Source organism: Myxocyprinus asiaticus, chromosome 6, assembly GCF_019703515.2.
Source record: "Myxocyprinus asiaticus isolate MX2 ecotype Aquarium Trade chromosome 6, UBuf_Myxa_2, whole genome shotgun sequence".
Classification (NCBI taxonomy): domain Eukaryota; kingdom Metazoa; phylum Chordata; class Actinopteri; order Cypriniformes; family Catostomidae; genus Myxocyprinus; species Myxocyprinus asiaticus.
This window is the reverse complement of record NC_059349.1, coordinates 7,683,572-7,706,224: the sequence shown is the minus strand read 5'-3', so window position 1 is coordinate 7,706,224 and position 22,653 is coordinate 7,683,572. Positions and strand designations below refer to the sequence as shown.

The following is a 22,653-nucleotide window of genomic DNA, read 5'->3' as shown; positions in this document are numbered from 1 at the left end:
ATCAGTGTGCTTTCTGATTCAGTCTGAATCACTGCTGAAGGGGTCATGTCATGCATTTTTACTTTATTATTTCCCTCGAGGTTCACTTAAAATGTTAGTATAACTAACACGAACAGTCATAATATAGTATTAGATATTATGGGATGTATTACGTTTATCTGTAAACTATATAGAGACTTCTCGACTGCAGAAGATTTAGGGATAACATTGACAAAGAGTATTTAATTGTTGTTGTGTTTTAGTTTGAGTCATGGAGAATCTCCTGAATCCAGCTGTGTGTCCATGAAGAGTGATGCATCAATGAATCATCCACTTAAATTCAGTTCAGGAGGTTGTTGTGCTGATGTGAGGTGAGGACAGTCTGATGGTTTAGTGGAGTAAATCACTTCATCAGTCTGTATTCTTTGATCTGGAGGAGTCTGTGCTGCTGATGTGCTCATATTCACCTGTACACAGTGTGCTGTACTTTACTGACAAATACACACATTTATACATGTGTTTACTCGTGTGTGTTTACTGTTTAAATGTGTATTTACAAGATATTTCAATGTTTGATTAATCACAGTAACAAAACGGATGGATCACATTCCTTCAAACAGAAGCACATTGATTCTGTTTTCCAGGTAAGTGTGTGTGTTTGTGTGTGTGATCATCCAGTGATGTTTATTAGTTTTCAGGCACTAAATCAGAAATTACAGAAGCCCTGAACCGCACAGTTAAAAAAAATTCACTAGGTGAATTATTGTTCTTTTTTTGTCTTAGTGCCTTTCTGAACCTATGTCCTATAAATATTTTTTTTCTGTCTAAATTTTTTTCTCTCAAATTTTTTTTTTCTGTCTCCTCAAGAGGCAATATGAGCTAATTGTTGCTTGCTAGCTAACAATTAGCATGCAGTACAAACCTCGGTCACCAGGTGCCACTATCAGTAAGTATGAAATCTTATGAAAGCTTACAAGGTGACAGATGACATCTGTGATACTTGATCTGTTGATTTACACTGGCAGCCAAACGTTTGGAATAATATTCAGATTTTGCTCTTATGGAAAGAAATTGGTACTTTTATTCACCAAAGTGGCATTCAACTGATCACAAAGTATAGTCAGGACATTAATAATGTGAAAAATTACTATTACAATTTGAAAAAAACTGTTCAGAACTTCTTAAACTTCTTAAAAATCCTCCATGTGCAGCAATAACAGCTTTGCAGATCCTTGGCATACTCAGGTGACATTTCACCCCACGCTTCCTGTAGCACTTACCATAGATTTGGCGGTCTTGTCAGGCACTTCTCACGCACCTTACAGTCTAGCTGATCCCACAAAAGCTCAATGGGTTTAAGATCCATAACAGTCTTTTCCAATTATCTGTTGTCCAGTGTCTGTTTCTTTGCCCACTCTAACCTTTTCTTTTTGTTTTTCTGTTTCAAAAGTGGCTTTTTCTTTGCAATTCTTCCCATAAGGCCTGCACCCCTGAGTCTTCTCTTTACTGTTGTACATGAAACTGGTGTTGAGCAGGTAGAATTCAATGAAGCTATCAGCTGAGGACATGTGAGGCATCTATTTCTCAAACTAGAGACTCTGATGTACTTATCCTCTTGTTTAGTTGTACATCTGGCCTTCCACATCTCTTTCTGTCCTTGTTAGAGCCAGTTGTCCTTTGTCTTTGAAAACTGTAGTGAACACCTTTGTATGAAATCTTCAGTTTTTTGGCAATTTCAAGCATTGTATAGCCTTCATTCCTCAAAACAATGATTGACTGATGAGTTTCTAGAGAAAGCTGTTTCTTTTTTGCCATTTTTGACCTAATATTGACCTTGCCCAGTCTATTGTGTCCTGTGGCAACTCAAAAACAAACACAAAGACAATGTTAAGCTTCATTTAATGAACCAAATAGCTTTCAGCAGTGTTTGATGTAATGGCAAGTGATTTGCTAGTACCAAATTAGCCATTTAGCATGATTACTCAAGGATAAGGTGTTGGAGTGATGACTACTGGAAATGGGGCCTGTCTAGATTTGATCAAAAATAACTTTTTTCAAATAGTGATGGTGCTGTTTTTTTACATCAGTAATGTCCTGACCAATTTGGTGAATTAAAGTACCAATTTCCTTCAGAAACAGCAACATATTTACATTATTCCAAACTTTTGGCCGCCAGTGTATAGTTGTATAATAGTCTAACAATGATGTTTTGCAAATCTTAATCAAGGAAAGAAATGTATATACTGTTTGACAGTCTACTAATACATGAAATCCCACAATTAAATGAATATACCTCAGGTTATATACAGTATGTTTCATATGGCATTTGTTGTCAAGTGTAGTTATTTTTGAATTATTTTTATTGCACTTTGGTTTTGATGTGCTTCTTAAAATCCGGATGTTGTTTGAACACAAAGCGTACACCGTTTCTTCAAGCAGCTTCCTTTAACTTGACATGGTGATATGTGACTGTTGAAGCTGGCTTCACTCCAAGAGTTCATTGATTTGGGCAACGGTAACACGAGTCATCCCTTTAAACACCACAATGAAAAAACAGCGAGACACCTTGCAATGGTCAAAGACGTCTATCAAGCATATGTTAATGAGAATACTTTTTTGAGAGAAAACAGAACTTTTTAAAAGAGAGAAAAACAGCACAAAACACTCAGAAAGGCACTAAGACACCTAAAAAAATATTTTCACCTAGTGTTTTGTTTTCACAGTGCGGTTTCGGGGTTCCATAATAAATAAAGTCAGTGGTGACTCTTGTCCTCTGATCCTTCAGTTCAGTCTCTTTGTTACTGAATGGAGCATCATTGTTTGAATCTTCACTGATTTCAGGAACTTCAGCACAAAATCATCTCTCTGATGAAGAAAGAGCTGAAGAACTTCAAGAGACTACTGAGCCCAGATTCCCCAGCATGCTCTGAGAGAGAGGAGGAGGAGGATGAAGATCAGAGCAGTGTCAGAGAGGGGCTTCTGAAGATCACACTGGACGTCCTGAGGAAGATGAATCAGACAGACCTCGCTAACACTCTACAGACCAGTAAGAGCTCGCAGTCATGTGACTATTGCATCACTTTACCACCAGAGGAAACACACAGTGTCTGCATTTACTCATTATTTGTGAAAACTCATTTTACATCATTAAGGATTTTTTTCATATTGTCCCTTGGTGATCAGAAGTAATTTTAAGGCAAATTAAATACAAATCAATCAGATCAAATAAAATCCCTTTATTGTCACTCAACCATATACACAAGTGCAACAGTGGGTGAAAGCCTTGGGTGCAGTTCCAAGCAACATAGCAGTATGACAATTACAATAAACATCTGATTTACACATAACACAGTTTACACATCTATATATAAATATATAATAATATCTATATATCACATCTATATATAAATATATAAACAGATTAATGTAAGGCATTGCATTTACAGTAAAAGGGGCATATCATCCTATTGCACTAAATGAATATTTCTGTTGGATACTTGTATGGAATTAAGAATTTTTCATGATGATCAGTTATTATTTGTGACATAAATAACATACATTTAAATTTGCATTTCTTTTCCTTTGCTCATCAGAAGTTTCTCCTTTTTGTGTGAAAAAACACAAATCCAGACTAAAGGAGGAATTCCAGAGAATTAATGAAGGAATGTCAAATCAAGGAAGCTCAACACTTCTGAATGAGATCTACACAGAGCTGTACATCACAGAGGGAGGGAGTGGAGAGGTCAATAATGAACATGAGGTGAGACAGATTGAGACATCATCCAGGAGACCAGAGACACATGAAACACCAATCAAATGCAATGACATCTTTAAAGCCTTACCTGGACAAATCAAGCCCATCAGAACTGTGCTGACTAAAGGAGTTGCAGGAATTGGAAAAACAGTCTCTGTGCAGAAGTTCATTCTGGACTGGGCTGAAGGAAAAGCAAATCAGGATGTTCACTTTATATTTCCACTTCCTTTCAGAGAGCTCAATTTGATGAAGCAGAAAAATATCAGTCTGATGGAACTTCTTAATCAGTTTTTCACAAATACAAAAGAACTGAAATCAACAGACTTTAATAAATACAAAGTTGTGTTTATCTTTGATGGTCTGGATGAATGTCGACTTCCTCTAGATTTCCAGAACAATGATATTCTCTCTGATGTAACAGAATCAGCCTCAGTGGATGTGCTGCTGACCAACATCATCAAGGGGAATCTGCTTCCTTCTACTCTGATCTGGATCACCTCTCGACCAGCAGCAGCCAATCAGATTCCTCCTGAGTGTGTTGACCAGCTCACAGATGTACGAGGGTTCAATGACCGTCAGAAGGATGAGTATTTCAGGAAGAGAATAAATGATGAAAGTTTGGCCAATAGAATCATCACACACATGAAATCATCAAGAAGCCTGTACATCATGTGTCACATACCAGTCTTCTGCTGGATTTCAGCCACTGTTCTTAAGAGAATGTTGTGTGAAGCAGATAGTCCAGAGATCCCCAAAACTCTCACTCAAATGTTCACACACTTCCTGATCTTTCAGACCAAACTGAAGACACACAAGTATGATGGGAAATGTGAGGTGGATCTTCAGCATGCTAGAAAGAGTATTCTGTCACTGGGAAAGCTGGCTTTTCAACAGCTGGAAAAAAGGAACCTGATCTTCTATGAGGAGGACCTGAGAGAGTGTGGCATTGATGTCAGAGAAGCATCAGTGTACTCAGGAGTTTGTACCCAAATCTTCAGAGAAGAGGTTGGACTGTACCTGGAGAAGGTGTTCAGCTTTGTGCATCTGAGCATTCAGGAGTTTCTCGCTGCTTTTTTCAAGTTTCTGAACAACAAGTCAAGAATGAGTGATTTCCTGAAGAGTGAAGTGGACAAGGCCTTACAGAGTGAGAACGGACACCTGGACCTTTTCCTCCGATTCCTTCTGGGTCTCTCACTGGAGTCCAATCAGACAATCTTACGAGACCTACTAACACAGACAGGAAGCAGCTCTGACAGCAAACAGGAAATAGTTGAGTACATTAAGATGAAGATCAGGGAGAATCCCTCTCCAGAGAAATCCATCAATTTGTTTCACTGTCTGAATGAACTGAATGATCATTCTCTAGTGCAGGAAGTACAAACATACCTGAACAGAAGAGACGACAAAACTCATAGCCTATACTCTGGAATAGATTTAAGTCGTCGCAATGGAGTCAGTCTCTCCCCTGCTCAGTGGTCAGCTCTGGTGTTTGTGTTGCTGAACTCAGAAGAGAAGCTGGATGAGTTTAATCTGAGGGAATATGGTCCATCAGATGAATGTCTTTTGAGGCTGCTGCCAGTGATCAAAGCATCCAGGAAAGCTGAGTGAGTAATTTAGTTTTATTTTAATGTAACTAAATAAAATAGCAGGGATTAATTTAGAAACACACTCTATAAAAATGTTTTGTCAGGTCACCTAAAATGTACTTCATGTGGTAATATGAATAAACTTTTTTTATTCAAGGCAAAAATAATATTTAATGTGATTGCATCAGCCTGATAACATTGGGTCATGAGTGCAATTTTGAAGGGTAAGGGAACAATTTCTGGTTTCCACTTTTTACTGTGTTTTATGTTAGTTAGACTACAAACTGTCCCTTTTGAAGTGTGTGTAGGAAGCAAAGAGAGACACAGATTCAATCTGTTATTAATCAGTGTTTAAGGTGGTAAAGGCTCAGTGTTGTGTAGCTGCAAATAAACATAGAACAATAATAATGTTACATGTAAGTAAACACAGCATGAATAAAGTTTAACATAATGCCAAACTCAATATGACAATACAAACAGATTTTTATACACAATAAATCGCCGTATTCATGATTAATCATACAAAGAACATCATTTAGATATAACAGATTACATTCAATAATAATTTGTGATATCCTCAATCACTTCTGAATACTGAATGTGTATGACTCAGCATATTTCCCAATAAGGTTTATGAACATAATTCTCAACTATTCTTGGATATAAACATGTCAAACTGAGTTTAAACAAACAGAGAACAAGATTAAACTCACTTTTCTCAAATGGACGCACACTGTTCTTAATAAACACGACAAAGACACCGCTGAATCAGGAACTCTCTAAATTCACAAACCGTTACTTTCATGCTGCCTTTGTGACAGAGCCAATATTATATAGATTGATGATGAGTCATTGTTTTTTGTGCCATTAATTTATTTGAAAGTGTTTTATCTTTCTTTGACTACTGGGCCCCTGGGCTGCAAGGTCTGGCAGCCCATCAGCTTTGAAAACAAATGTTTATATATGCTTGAATATGTGGCCCCCACAGCTGTCAATTTATACAAGGCCCCCTCAATAGGGCCCTGTGACTATGAGGGCCCCCAGCCTGCTTATTGGACTCTTTTGCCTTTATATTTCTAATTGATTTTTTTTTTTTAGCCACTCTTTAAAAATGTGACATTTGAATTTAATTATTTCATATAGGCTTTATAGATGAGTTGCTTTATGCTTTGTTTGAAAAGTGCTGTTGAACAAATACATTTATTATACTATACATTGCTATAACTGAATTTCTCCCCAGTATTACAAAACATAACTGGGAAAAAGAAGATATTGATATTTTATTTTGTGCAGTACAAAGGTACTGACCTAGAAATGTAAAGTTTGTTGAGACAGACTATAATGTTGGTTTAACAAAACCTTGTCTGAAAGTTTAAATAGTTTTAAATGCTTGAAGTTAGACATTTTTCCAAGTCTTACTGTAAGAGAAAGAAAGAAAGTAAAAAGAAAGAATGAGAGCATCTTAAAGCAGATTAAAGTACTTGGGTAAAAGTTTTGACCGCTGAAGTTTGAAATCATGAACAGTCAAAAACAGACTCTCAGATCATTTAAAAATTCAGTTAATATAATCTACTCTAGGGGATTTTGGCTTACATGATGCCTTCACAGGGCTTTTCGATGGGAGAATAAAAGCCAAGCTGTAGGGTCATTGCAAACAGAATTTAAAATAAAATGACCAAATGACCACTATTTTTGAGCCCCAAACCTTTTAGCCCTTCGAAGCTCTCACAATGGAGGGTAAAGTCTTTAAAGGAAATAGGGATGATCACTTCTGAATGGAACGCACCCCATCATTCAGATGAGTTAGAAAATATATAGCAGCGCAAGCCAGAACTGTCTGAACTCTTTGCCAAGTTTCACCAAACCCCAAATGTACATGCTGTAGGAGTCTATTTGTTAAATTCTTTATATTAAAGTGTTTGAAGAAGTTAAAATATGTCATAATGTATCATTGCCCTTTTAAATATATGCATGTTTACACATTTATTACACATATAGTTACATTCTTGTTTTTTGTATGCATAATTTGTAGTATTTACACTGCGTTTACATTATGTATAACAGAGGTATTCAAATAAAGTTCCAAGAGGTCCAGTCTCTACATTTCCTTCCCAGCAAAGATCCGGACAATAATTTACATACTGTAGCTATGAAATGACATAAGAAATGCTTAATCAATTTTATGAAATAGTTATTATAAATGTACAAGTTGGCAGCAATAGTACTTTGTAATAGAAGTAAAAATGGTCTCTTCACAATTAGGCAAGGATTATGACATTGGGGCCCCAGAGACAAAGCCAGTGGGGTTTGGGAAATATTCTACCAAAAGATTTAAATATTTCAAGAAGTTAAATATAAAATTCTGAATGGAGCATTTTTATATTTTCTTTAAAATGAAAATCTACCAACAACAAACAATGTCCATCACAATAGTAAAGATTAAAATACTGTTAGCTAAAGTAGGACTATAAATGGAATATAAAAATCAAATAATGGAAACATTCTCATGAAAACTCCACTATACTGTTAGTAATATCACATTTCTGGTTGTTTTTCCTTGCCATGAATGCCAGAGATGATGACATCTTTGATTCATTTTCACAAAAATAATCTGTGAAAGACTTTAAACATGCTGATCATAATAAAGACAATTTTAGACGGAAAAACGTAATTGTCAAAAACCTTTCCATTTACCCATTTCTATCACAAAATTAACGAGCAACACCTGCAGATCGCACACATTCAGAACTCACTGGTGGGTGTGCCAACTCGTAGCTCCTCTGAAAAGGATTAAACACATTTTCTGTCAATCAGTGTTCTGGCTATTTGATTGAATGATTGTGTGTGGAGATGTTTTCTTTATTTTAGTTGCATGGGCAATGGAAATTCTTAATGTTATCATTTTAAAAACCTGGCAAAATCATTCCAAAGCAGCCCACCCAATCTGGCAACACTGGGCCAAATGCACGCAATTGGATAGGACACAGATCTCGTCACAAGACTAATTTGCATAAATTCACGTGATTGAATAGGATGCGGATCTCGTCACGAGATTAATATGCATAAATGCACTTGGATAGGATGCCGCCTGGGCTTGTGTTTCTTCACCACTAATAGAGACAGCTGGGCTTTTTTCCAAACTGCATTTATGCGCCCTTGAAAGGCACTTCGGGAAGGGGACACCATTCGAAAGATTTTTCCAAACAAAAGTAAGAAAGTTAATTATTTCACAAAAGGCCCTTTCATGAGTGCATAGCGTATATAGCTGTCACGTGACAAAAGAACGAATGACTCGAGAGGTGAACTAATCATTTCTGTTTCCTGTACAGCGCCTATGCGGTTTTCACGTAACAAACGAATGGGGGTTGTGCAATGCGCATGCGTGGCCAACACAAAATAAATGAATCACTTTCTGAGACTACTCGTTCTTCTGAGTCACATAAAAGATTTGTTCAAAAATGACCCATCACTGCTACCCAGAGAGGCTGTGCTGCACTTGGTAAACGGTGCCGTCAATCGTGTTTGAAAGCTGTCTGAAATTAATTTATTGACTTCGATATCGTTAAGTTTGGTGCTGTTCGGTCCATATTGATCCTTTGCTGGGTCCGGACATGGACCACGTTCCGCCATTTGAGTCTCTTTAAGAACAGGGGCTGTTCAGCAAACGTGTTTCAATTGAGTTCAGTTGAGTTAATCTGACTAAAAAAAACAGAACGAATATTAAAAGAAACTTAAATCAATGAAAACTGACTGTGTAGATCTCAACTTTGAAAGATAATTGGATCGGGGGGCCCTAAAAGAAAATTGGCCCCGGGGCCCTCACTAGTCATAATCTGCCGCTGCATAAGACGCTTTCACTAAAACTTATAGTTTAACACACTGTAATCTTGTAATTTCTCTCTCAGTCTGTGTTGGTGTAAACTGACAGAGGAAAGTTGTTCAGCACTGGCCTCAGTTCTCAGTTCAAACTCCTCAAGTCTGAGAGAACTGAACCTGACTCTCAATAAACTGCTGGATTCAGGAGTGAAGCTGCTCTCTGCTGGACTGAAGAATACAAACTGTAATCTGGAGAAACTAAAGTAAGAAAATACTTAAATCAATACAGTTTGATGTGTGTTTGTGTTTGTATCATGTAAATTCAACTTGAGAATTTCAGGAGAAGCATCTTCTCCAATCCTGTCTGTCATAGTGTAACAGTAAGAAGTTTTTATTTTAGAATTGAAATGAATTGATCTAGTTGAACTTTCTCTTCTGTGCAGTCTTGAACACTGTAGTATTATTTACAGATGAAGTTTGTGCTGCTTTGTTTTACCCATAACACACTCTGATTTATAGTGTATAATCAATGTACACTTTTCGATGTGATATTGCACATAATCCGATACAGAGAGGACTGTCCATTTCCAAACAAACACAAAAAAGTGTCTGTAGCTTTCTTTATTCCTGCAATCTTTATTTATGCTGCAACTAGACTTTTATTGTTTTTATAAGTTTGCACACCCCTTTCAGAATGTATACAAATAGCCTATAAGATACAAAAGATGATATTTTTTTATGTAGTTCTGCCCATCAAAAGCTACATAACACAAAATGTACTCTTATTTACACAAATCATCCTGTTCAAAAGTTTGCACCCCTTGGATCTTCTTGTGTTCCTTCTTGAGCATCAGTAATTGTTTGTATCTTTTGTAATAGTTGTGTATGAGTCCCTCAGTTGTCCCAAGTGTCAAAAGCTGGATCTCATCATATAGCCACTGAAGAACTCAGATGTGCAGAAGATGCTGAGAAACCAAATAATTGTACAGTAGTTGGGGGTTTTCTTAAGAAAAGTGGACAGAGTTCCACGTCATGGCCGCCGCCGAGCCAGAATTCCACGTCATGGCCGCCGCCGAGCCAGAGTTCCACGTCATGGCCGCCGCCGAGCCAGAGTTCCACGTCACAGTGACGCCTCAGCCTGCTCCATGCCACGTCACAGTGACGCCTCAGCCTGCTCCATGCCACGTCACAGCGACGCCTCAGCCTGCTCCATGCCACGTCACAGCGACGCCTCAGCCTGCTCCATGTCACGTCACAGCGACGCCTCAGCCTGCTCCATGCCACGTCACCACAACGCCTCAGCCTGCTCCATGCCACGTCACCACAACGCCTCAGCCTGCTCCATGCCATGTCACAGCCACACCTGAGCAGTGGGACCTGGAGATGGTTCCCACCCTTATACCCACCCTTAGTTCTCCTGAGCAGGCAAGGGGAACTTTCGGCCCTCCGATCCCGCCTGGACCCTCCGAGCCCTGGACTTCGCCTTGGCCTGTCGGTCCCTCGACATTGCCTCAGCTTGGCGTTCCCTCGGCTCCACTACGGTCCTTCAGCCTGTCGGCTGTGCCGGGGTCCCTCGTCCCTCTGGCTCCTCCTTGGTCTGTCAGTCACCTGGCTCCGCTTTGGCTCTCCGATCCTCTGGCTGCGCCTCGTCCCTCCGATCTGTCAGCTTCACCGGGGACCTCTTCCCTACGGCTCCACCTTGGTCCTCAGTCCCACCGGCTCCACCTCAGTCTTCCGATCCCTCAGCTCCGCCTTGCTCCTCCGAGCCTCCAGCACCACCTTGGTCCTCCCTGCCATCGGCTCCACCCTGGCCCTTCGAGGCTTTGGCTACTCTCCGGGCACCATGTTCCATGGCTCCACCCCTCGAGCCTCTCACGGCTCCGCCTTCCATGGCTCCACCCCTCGAGCCTCTCATGGCTCCACCTCCCACGGACTTTTAGTTCCGTTTTAAAATTTTGAAATTTTAGTTCCTGGTTCATGTCATGTGTTCCTGTTTCCCTTGTCATGTGATTTCTGTTTTCCCTCCATGTTCATGTGTCATGTTTTCATTGGTTTATTGTTTAATTATCTTGTTATCAGTTCTGTTTGTTCATTGGTTTATGTTCTCCCATGTCTTGTATTTAAGCCCTCATGTTTCCATTGTGTGGTTGTCAAGTATTGAATGTGATGAATGTGTTTGGTACGCTGTAGTCAAGTCTAGTCTAGTTTAGTCCATGTTCATGTTTTGTTTTGTTAAATCACGTTTATAGTTAGGGTTTTGGATTGACGTTTGAAAATAAACTGCACTTGGGTTCTTCATCTTCACGTCTTCGTCATTGTCATTGTCAGCAGCCAACAACGTTACAGAACGATAGATTCTATCTCCTAAACCTAACCGGCACAAAAAACTTTCTGCATTTTTACATTTTCCAAAAAACATAGTTTAGTATGTTTTTTGTTTTTTTTTAAACGATTAAAATTATGGGGACACTAGAAATGTCCTCATAAACCACATTTATAGCATAATACCCTTGTAATTACCAGTTTGTAACCTAAAAAAAAGTCCTTGTAAACCACTTAAACCTGCCCACACACACACACACACACAAACACACACACTCACACAAACACACACAAATGCTCAAACACACACGCACACTCACACAAACACACACACAAACACACAAACATACACACACACACACACAGACACACACACACACGCAAACACACACAAGTGTCCTGCCTGTTTTGAGACTTTAAAAATCTGGTCACCCTGTTGAAGTTATTTTGGAGTGAAGACTAGTGGTAATTTGTGCGGCACACGGCTTACATTAGATGGAGAAATTGAACAGTATAGAGTAGGTGCTGGTATGTGCTGCTTCATCTGTCAGTAAGTGACACATCAGTGTTGTAGAGGAATATAGCTCATACAATGAGTCTGATCTGAAGGGAAAAGTTATTTCACATTCTGCTGGTTGGGAGCAGAGGTATTCAAGCTCTGACCCCCGATGTGACAAAGTATTAAACTTTGAAGTGTTGCTATAAATATGACTCTTCGTGTGTTCTCTAGACATTTACAGAACATATTGACGTATTGTGTTCAACTGATTCTTTACATTTTCTGTAGTTGCTCTTAAAAAAGTCTTAAATTTAGCTTCATAAAACCTGCAGAAACCCTGCATCAGTTTAGCTGAAAGTGTTTTATGTTTCTTGATGAACTAATTTACAGAAGTGACATTATTGTTCATGTAGAAGATTGAACACAGTTTGTACACATCCATTTGTTCTTGTTTTGTTTCTATCTGAGGGGTGTGAGTTTCAGAGTGATGCTGACAGCTTTACTGAGACGTCTCCACTAAAACTTATAGTTTAACACACTGTTATCTTCTCATTTCTCTCTCAGTCTGTGTGGCTGTAAACTGACAGAGGAAAGTTGTTCAGCACTGGCCTCAGTTCTCAGTTCAAACTCTTCAAGTCTGAGAGAACTGGACCTGACTGGCAATGAACTGCAGGATTCAGGAGTGAAGCTGCTCTCTGATGGACTGAAGAATACAAACTGTAAACTGGAGAAACTAAAGTAAGAAAATACTTAAATCAATACAGTTTGATGTGTGTTTGTGTTTGTATCATGTAAATTCAACTTGAGAATTTCAGGAGAAGCATCTTCTCCAATCCTGTCTGTCATAGTGTAACAGTAAGAAGTTTTTATTTTAGAATTGAAATGAATTGATCTAGTTGAACTTTCTCTTCTGTGCAGTCTTGAACACTGTAGTATTATTTACAGATGAAGTTTGTGCTGCTTTGTTTTACCCATAACACACTCTGATTTATAGTGTATAATCAATGTACACTTTTCGATGCGATATTGCACATAATCCAATACAGAGAGGACTGTCCATTTCCAAACAAACACAAAAAGGTGTATGTAGCTTTCTTTATTCCTGCAATCTTTATTTATGCTGCTACTAGACTTTTATTGTTTTTATTAGGCATTAATTGATTTTTAAAAGACATGTAAAATAATATATTATTATATATAAAATTATAAATAAATATATTATAGTGATTCAGTATTATACAGATTGATAATGAGTCATTGTTTTTTGTGACATTACAGGATTTCCGCAGGTCTTAAATTGGAGCAACATGTCTTAAATTCATGAGGTCATGGCATTAAATGTTATGAGGGATTGTTTTCTCGATGCGTTTAAGTAGGGTGACCAGACGTCCCGTTTATAGGAGGTGTGTCCCGACAGTGTAATTCTGTCCCGGTTACAGCTGGTAGACTCACTGATTCTTTTCTAATTAAATATCCTCATTGTTCTTCTCGCTGTTGTCTTTGGGATCGTTTGCAGAGAAGAGTAGAAATTTTGATGCGTCACACATTGATTTGATGAAACATTTATTCTAGTCTTTCAGCAAATCCATTGAAATGTACCTGGTTACCATGGCAATGACATCATGCACTCTTTGTCGTCCTGTCAGTCAGTGCAAGTAGAAATACACCAATAAAAATGAGTTTTCAACAACGAGCTGAAAGAAGCCGATCCATTTCTTCATACAAATGTGAATATGTAAGCGAGTATTTTTCTGTCATTGTTAATGTTCATTTCCCCACGAGCACTGAGATAAATCACACAATGTCACATTCAGACAGATACACCGCACTTTTTACATAGTACAAGCACTTAAATGTTGAGATGTGAGGGTTGTATTTTGAATTTTAGGTTACAATGTTTGAATTTTGTGTTAAAATGTGTACGAGACATGACAAGTCATTTCACAATTACACATGCAATATGACATCATATGGAGAGAATAGACTACATGCAAAAAAAAAAGCTCAAATGTGGTTAAATCATGAAAAAACTAAATCTAAAATAAAAATTTTCACAAACTATATAGCCTATATAGTTAAGTGTAGAAGTTTGCACACCCCTTTCAGAATGTGTACAAATAGCATATACGATATAAAAGATGATATTTTTTATGTAGTTCTGCCCTTCAAAAGCTACATAACACAAAATTTACTCTTATTTACACAAATCGTCCTGTTCAAAAGTTTGCACCCCTTGGATCTTCTTGTGTTCCTTCTTGAGCATCAGTAATTGTTTTCACCTTTTGTAATAGTTGTGTATGAGTCCCTCAATTGTCCCAAGTGTCAAAAGCTGGATCTCATCATATAGCCACTGAAGAACTCAAATGTGCAGAAGATGCTGAGAAATCAAATAATTGTACAGTAGTTGGGGGTTTTCTTAAGAAAAGTGGACATCTTCACTGCTCAGGACAAAGCAGAGACTCATGAACAATTATTACACAAACAGTCATTGATTATCGAGAAAGAAGCACACCATATTAAAAACCAAGAGCATGTAAACTTCTATGTCGGAAGTATGTCAGGTGGAGAAGTCTTATGGTAGGTCCTACCCAATGGGGGAGAAGTTACTACAAGCATGGAGACTGGGGCAGAGGGGCCTCTGCCCAAGGAAGATGCAGTTTGCCAACAGGGAAACGAATTAGCAGAAGATATACATCGCATGGGGTTACTTACGGGGAACCGCCACATGCGGAGCACCTACCCCAGTTAGCTTTAGTTATCACGTGTAATGGGCCGGCAGCGAGTCTCTCTGAAAACTTGACTGCCACAGGGCTCGGAGGAAGTCAACCAGGGAAAACAGTTTGTGAACACTGCTGGGAGTTAACGGCGCACGTCTTCAGCACAGGGGAGATGGAAGGCGCTATGTGCAAGCGATATACCCGGCCGGCTGTCCCGGACTTACCTGCTTGTGCGTGCCACTACACGGGATGAAACCGGTTCTACCCAGAGGTTGTAGAACTTCGCAAAGGTGTTGGGTGTTACCCAGCCCGCTGCTCTGCAAATGTCTGTTAGAGAGGCGCCCCTGGCCAAGGCCCAGGAGGCCGCTACACCCCTGGTAGAATGGGCTCGTAGCCCTACTGGGCGCGGCACGTCCTGGGCGTGATATGCCATAATTATGGCGTCAATGAGCCAGTGGGCGATCCTCTGCTTGGTGCTTCCTTTCCACTGTCCACCAAAGCAGACAAAGAGCTGCTATAGTGTGCCGCTATAGCGGTTACATACAACTTCAAGGTGGAAGGGGAAAGCCGCCCTTCCCACCTCTCCTGCAGGAAGGAAAGCACCGATCCGACTGCGCATCTCTGGGGTCTTCCCATCAGGAAGAATACCACTTAGCGAACAGACGCCACTTAAAGGCATACAGGCGCCTCGTAGAGGGGGCCCTAGCCTGAGTGATCATGTCTACCACTGCGGGTGGTAGACCGCTTAGGTCTTCCACGTCCCATCCAGGGGCCAGACATGGAGATTCCAGAGGTCTGGTCGCGGGTGCCAGATGGTGCCCCGTCCCTGAGAAAGAAGGTCCTTCCTCAGGGGAATTCGCCAGGAGGGGCTGTCGCGAGGAGCTTGAGGTCCGAAAACCACGTCTGGGTGGGCCAGTAGGGTGCTACCAGGATGACCTGCTCCTCGTCCTCCCTGACCTTGCACAGGGTCTGTGCAAGTAGGCTCACTGGGGGAAACGCATATTTACGCAGTCCAGGGGGCCAGCTGTGTGCCAGCGCATCTATACCGAGAGGTGCCTCAGTCAGGGCATACCAGAGCGGGCAGTGGGAGGATTCCTGGGAGGCGAACAGGTCTACCTGTGCCTGTCTGAATTGACTCCAGATCAGCTGGACCACCTGAGGGTGGAGTCTCCACTCTCCCCTGAGGGTAACCTACCATGACAGCACGTCCGCTGCAGTGTTGAGGTCGCGTGGGATGTGAGTGGCTCACAGTGACTTGAGGGGCTGCTGACTCCAGAGAAGGAGATGGCGGGCGAGTTGTGACATACAACGGGAGCGCAGACCACCTTGACAGTTGACATATGCTACCATTGCCGTGTCGTCTGTCTGAACTAACACGTGCTTGCCCTGGATCAACGGCCGGAACCTCCGCGGGGCGAGCAGGATTGCCAGCAACTCGAGGCAGTTAATGTGCCAATGCAGCCACGGGCCCGTCCATAAGCCGGCAGCTGCGTGCCCGTTGCAAACAGCGCCCCAGCCCATTTTGGAGGCATCTGTCATGACCATGACGTGCCTGGAGACCTGCTTTAGGGGAACGCCTGCCTGTAGAAACGTGAGGTCGGTCCAAGGGCTGAAGAGACGGTGACAGATCGGTGTGACGCAATGTGTCCTGCGGCGCCGTGCCCATCTCGGGACTCGAGTCTGAAGCCAGTGCTGAAGCGGTCTCATATGCATCAACCCGAGCGGAGTGGCCACCGCTGAGGATGCCATATGCCCCAGGAGCCTTGTGCATGCTTGTTCGTGAGGCGCGCCATCAATGAGACTGAGTCCAACTCCAAACCGAGAAAAGAGATGCTCTGAACTGGGAGGAGCTTGTTCTTTTCCCAGTTGACCCGAAGCCCTAGTCGGCTGAGGTGCGAGAGCACCAGGTACCTGTGTGCACACAACACATCCCGAGAGTGAGCTAGGATTATCCAACCATCGCGATAGTTGAGGATGCGAATGCCCACTTCCCTTAGCGGGGCAAGGGCTGCCTGCGACCTTTGTGAAGACACGAGGGAACAAGGGCAGACCGAAAGGGAGGACCTTGTACTGATACGCTTGACCCTCGAATTAAAACCGCAGGAAGGGTGTGTTTCGAGTTAGAATCGAGACGTGGAATTACACGTCCTTCAGGTCTACCACCGTGAACCAATCTTGATGCCGAACGCTCGCTAGAGTGCGTCTTTGCGTCAGCATCTAGGACGGGAGTCTGTGTAAAGCCCGGTTCAGTACTCGCAGGTTCAAGATTGGCCACAACCCACCGCCTTTTTCCGGTATGATGAAGTAGGGGCTGTAAAACCCCATCTTCATCTCGGCCGGAGGGACAATCTCGTCAGATGTACCGGCGGGTGGGGCCTCACGGCGGGGCGGAGCCTGAGGTGCCACACCGTGTTGTGGCCGTGCTGAGTTCAGGGACATCGAAGTACTTACCTGGCTCCTTGTGACCACCCCCGGAACAGCCTGGGACGGGGGAGGAAGAGGCCTGTCCTCTTGACCCGTGGAGACTGTCACATCGGGGGCAGATTTTTGCCATAGCTGGGCGCTCAGGGGCGGGGAGACCACCGCTGGAGCACCAAAACCTGCCAAATAGAGTGGTGGACGGTGGTCGTGATGACGGCCATGCACACCGGATATGTGACCCAGGGAACAAGGAAACCACTCTTGCTGAACTCTTGAGTAATGCAGCCACTTGGGCATGCAGCACAATTAAATGCAAAGGTAACAAAAGATTCTCCTCCCAACATTCGTGGGAATTCAGCTCAGTGAGCATGACCGTTCGGCTCTGAAGAGAAAATCTGAATGAATGGTTGCATACCAGCTCCTTTTGTACCCGTATGTCCGGAGGAGTGGTATGCAAATACCACTCGCCAATTTTCATTGGCCTTTTATCAAAGACCAGAGGTGTCTCGGGCTCCCAAGAGTGACCCTAATGTCACTACATCGACACAACGTCGAGTGAGTGACAGATAGGGAACTCAACACATATATGAAGAATCAACATTTTACATTTAAATCCCACTAATACAATCCCACACTGACCCCCAATGAACACCCCTGTGGTCCCACATAATAACACATACACACACAATCCAAAAAAATTAAATACAAATAAATAAATAAATAAATAAATAAAATAATAATAAACATACATGATTAAACTAAACTACACTCTCCACATCCCCTCCCTGAGAGTCCCCCCAAAAAACTAATTTTAAAAAACGAAACCCCAGCCTTCTACTTACCACTTTCTCAAATGCAGTTACCCTCCCCATTTCCACACACCACTCCGAAAAAGAGGGTGCTCCACTTGACTTCCAACCCCTTAAAATTACTTGACTGCCGATCATGAGACTGGTCAGAACCCAATTTTTTATGTGATTATCCCCCAAATTCATGACCACCCCATCACCCAAAATACAGAGTCTGGGACAAAGCAAAATTTGAACGTTCAAAACATCACACAAATAATTCTTAACCTTTAACCAAAAATCTTGGATCTAAACACACCCCCAATAGACATGGGTAGTGTCTCCAACTTCTGATTGGCATCGCCAGCAGGTGGGTGTGTCTTTAAGACCAAGCCTATATAATCTAGAGGAGGTCCAATAAAATCTATGTAGCACCCTTGCATCTCTAGATACAGACTTGACATTTTTCAGAATCTTAATCCACTCTTCACCCTCCAATACCAAATTCAAATCTTTCTCCCATAATCTCTTGAGAGAATCTCAATATAATAATCTCTTGCCTCATGACCTTTTCCAAAAGCAGCAATCACCTCTCCCAATGCACCTGCAACCTTAGGAGGGTATGCTACTCCCAAAAACAGCACAGAGCATGTGGCGCAGTTGTAAATACCTATAAAACTGAGATCTGGGAATCCCAAAATGATGACCCAAATTCTCAAAAGATCTCAACATTCCACTCTCATACAGGTCGCCGAGTGTAGTAACTCCCCTCACAATCCACTCTGACCAGCAGAAAGGGGACTTGTTGAAACATAATTTGGGGTTCAGCCATATGCTTGAGGCAACATTTAAATAAATGTCAGAATTAAATACTCTGGCCACTCTTGTCCAAATCATTTATTTTTCTCCGTATGTGGCAACACCTCTAAACTCACCAGGGTTTGATCTGTGACTAAGATATTTCCAGTTGAGCAATCAACAACAGATGAAATGAGGGACTTGGATATAAAAAAAATCTATTCTAGAATAAATCTTATGGACTGATGAAAATAATTTATAGTCCCTACCAGATGGGTTCAAGTCTCAAGACAATGAAGTGTCAATGTTGCACTAGGGGGCTTGCACACTTTTGCTTCACTATGATCAAGGACTGAGTCCATCAAAAAATTAAAGTCTCCTCCCAATATTATATCATGAGGGGTGCCAGCGGCTTGCAACATCCCCTCAAGATCTATAAAAAAGCCCTGATCATCAGCGTTAGGTGCGTAAATATTAGCCAAAATCAACCTTTGCCCCTGAATTTCTCCTAAAACAATAGTGACTCTTCCTAATAGCTCTTTACTCTGTTTAAGACATTTGAATTGTAGATGTTTACTTATCTTGAGCCAGCACTAAAGAAAACATGTCCACCCCATAACCCACTCATATTAACATTTGACATATTGATATAATAAAAAAAAAAATTTGTGTCAAAAGCAAGATTATACAGACACTCCCCATTACCCCGAACTTCCCCCTGAAAAAACAAACAGAAAAAAGAAAAATGTGCGCATTAACCCCGTGCACGACAGTGCCAACCGGCGTCAATCCCTCTAAACTCAAAAGGTCCATGTACGCCTACGAGATCCCCCGCGACAACTTTTCCATCGGATTGCTCAAGTCCAGTGTTTCTATACAAATTTTGTGAGGCAAAATTACATAACAGAAAATACTTTGTAAAACAGACCCCAGCCAACATGCAGAATAAACACAAAGAACATGTATATTCATTCACAGAACTATCTCGAAGGTGTGTTCCTCCACAAATTTAAATCCAGCTGATATAAAGCCGTTCAGTTTCCTCGGACACACAAACAATTGTTCAGTGAGCAGACTGTTTATGAGTACGGCAGATGATGTAATAATTCTAATGTCCCTTAAAAATACAAACTCCAGCCAACAGGAGGCATAAGCACAAGGAACAAACAGATTCATCCACAACTGTCCCGAAGGTGTGTTATTCCACAAGTCAAACTCCAGCCGCTAGGCAGAACCAGCACAAAAAGAAACAAAACAGGCATCCCGGTTCCTCGGATGATCAAGAGCCAAACTCACTCGGAGGCCGCATAAAAAAATACATCATGACTTACTCAGCCCATCAACTTTATAAAAGATGTAATTTATGTGAGCATGTAGATATTTTGCGGTTATCCATAGTGTCCATTCTCAATCTGGCCGGGAACTTCAGTGTAAAAATGATCTTCCGTCAATGCAAAAGTTTCTTCACGGAGTGTTATTCCACAAAACAAACTCCAGCCGCTAGGTGGAGCCAATGCAAAAATAAACAAAAAATGGCACCCAGCTTCCTCAGACAATCGAGTGTATGTTCAGCGAGTCAAACCACTAATATAAAAAACATAAAATGGCTTACTCACTCCAATGTATTTATGAAGGAGAGTGCCTGTTTTGGACATGTAAATACTTTGCGAACATCCTTCGTTTCTATTCTCAGTTTGGCCAGAAACATCAATGCAAAAGCGATCTTCCGTTGATGTAAAAGTTTCTTACGTTCCTTGAACTGATTGCGTTTCTCTCTTGTCGAATTCGCAAAGTCCGGGAACAAGAAAATATTGTGATTCTTCCAAGAAAGCTTTCCTTTGCTCCTCGCCTGGTGCAACACGAGATCTTTATCGGATGATCTCAGAAATTTGGCCAGGATTGTTCGGGGCCTATCTCCCTCAGCAGATCCACAAGCCGGGACTCTGTGAGCTCGCTCGATCTCCAGTTTATGGCCTGTTATGTCAAGCAGACTCAGGAAGAGCTCGTCCAGGTATTTCACCATATCTCTGCCCACTTCATGCTCAGGAATTCCAACAATCCGTATATTGTTCCTTTGGCTCATATTTTCAAGATATTTCTGTTTTTCCAAAATGTGTTCCAAGTCTGTTTTGGATGCGGGCGGATTTGCGGATAATTCTGTTAATAATCAATCCGTTTCTCAACATCTGCCACTCTTGTGACCAACTCAGAGAATTTTGTTTCCATCGCCGTAATCGATCGACGTATTACAGCGAGATCCTCCAAATCAGCAACAACCTTCGTCAGCATCACCGAGATGTTGGACAGTTGACACTGAATTTCTTCTCCCGACGTTGCCTTCCAAATCGAGTCTCTGGCTCGCGGCCTGTTCGGGGGTGTCAGCTTGAGCACGTAAGTGTCTTTTAATGTCTCCAGAGTCTGAGGATTTTGACTTCTTTGCCATGATTACCTCAAAGAGCAAATATGTAATTGGGTGTATCGAATCTCACCGGATTATAACATGAAAATAATTAAAAACAAGCAAAGTGCGCAGAGCTCGTGATTCACATGTCTGCTTCTCGCATGGCATCACATGTTCCGAAAGTTGCATTTTTAAACTTTGAAGTGTTGCTATAAATATAACTCTTTGTGTGTTCTCTAGACATTTACATTTACAGAACATATTGACGTATTGTGTTCAATGGATTCTTTACATTTTCTGTAGTTGCTCTTAAAAAAGTCTTAAATTTAGCTTCATAAAACCTGCAGAAACCCTGCATCAGTTTAGCTGAAAGTGTTTTATGTTTCTTGATGAACTAATTTACAGAAGTGACATTATTATTCATGTAGAAGATTGAACACAGTTTGTACACATCCATTTGTTCTTGTTTTGTTTCTATCTGAGGGGTGTGAGTTTCAGAGTGATGCTGACAGCTGTACTGAGACGTCTTCACTAAAACTTATAGTTTAACACACTGTTATCTTCTCATTTCTCTCTCAGTCTCAGTCTCTGTAATCTGACAGAGGAAAGTTGTTCAGCACTGGCCTCAGTTCTCAGATCAAACTCCTCAAGTCTGAGAGAACTGGACCTGAATGAAAATGAACTGCAGGATTCAGGAGTGAAGCTGCTCTCTGCTGGACTGAAGAATACAAACTGTGATCTGGAGAAACTAAAGTAAGAAAATACGGTTTCGGCTGGTAGACTCACTGATTTGTTTTCTTTTCATTAAATATCTCGCTGTTGTCTTTGGGATCATTTGCAGAGAAGAGAAGAAATTTTGATGTGTCACACGTTGATTTGACGAAACTTTCATTCTAGACTTTCAGCAAATCCCCTGAAATATACCTGGTTACCATGGCAATGACGTCATGCACCCTTTGTCATCCTGTCAGTCAGTGCAAGTAGAAATGCACCAATAAAAATGAGTTTTCAACAACGAGCTGAAAGAAACCGATCCATTTCTTCATACAAAATGTGAATATGTAAGCGAGTATTTTTCTGTCACTGTTAATGTTCATTTCCCCACGAGCACTGAGATAAATCACACAATGTCACATTCAGACAGATACACTGCACTTTTTACATAGTACAAGCACTTAAATGTTGAGATGTGAGGGATGTATTTAGAATTTTAGGTTACAATGTTTGAATTTTGTGTTAAAATGTGTACGTGACATGACAAGTCATTTCACAATTACACATGCAATATGACATTATATGGAGAGAATAGACTACATGAAATCTGTACATTAAAAAAGCTCAAATATGGTTAAATCATGAAAAAATTAAATCTAAAATAAAATCTACATTTTCACAAACTATATAGCCTATATAGTTAAGTGCAGAAGTTTGCACACCCCTTTCAGAATGTATACAAATAGCCTATAAGATATAAAAGATGATATTTTTTATGTAGTTCTGCCCATCAAAAGTTACATAACACAAAATGTACTCTTATTTACACAAATCATCCTGTTCAAAAGTTTGCACCCC

At 41.0% G+C, this 22,653-nt stretch overlaps 1 protein-coding gene across 23 annotated transcripts in view; it reads left to right on the top strand.

The window, feature by feature from the left end:
- Nucleotides 1-22,653, top strand: part of LOC127442855 (NACHT, LRR and PYD domains-containing protein 3-like) — a 39,087-nt gene that overhangs the window by 468 nt on the left and 15,966 nt on the right. For 14 of the 23 annotated variants that reach the window (XR_007897533.1, XR_007897532.1, XM_051701115.1 and 11 more), the window contains exons 3-9: nt 243-350; nt 566-623; nt 2,821-3,025; nt 3,573-5,337; nt 9,225-9,398; nt 12,521-12,694; nt 21,661-21,834. Coding sequence is in view for 21 of the 23 variants with exons in the window: in XM_051701115.1 (XP_051557075.1) it covers nt 243-350; nt 566-623; nt 2,821-3,025; nt 3,573-5,337; nt 9,225-9,398; nt 12,521-12,694; nt 21,661-21,834 (2,658 nt within the window). In the remaining 2 variants the exon portion in view is untranslated. Of the gene's footprint in view, nt 1-242; nt 351-565; nt 624-846; nt 926-2,820; nt 3,026-3,572; nt 5,338-9,224; nt 9,399-12,520; nt 12,695-21,660; nt 21,835-22,653 lie in introns of those variants that run through there. The other 9 variants (XM_051701114.1, XM_051701110.1, XM_051701106.1 and 6 more) reach the window with 4 other exon arrangements.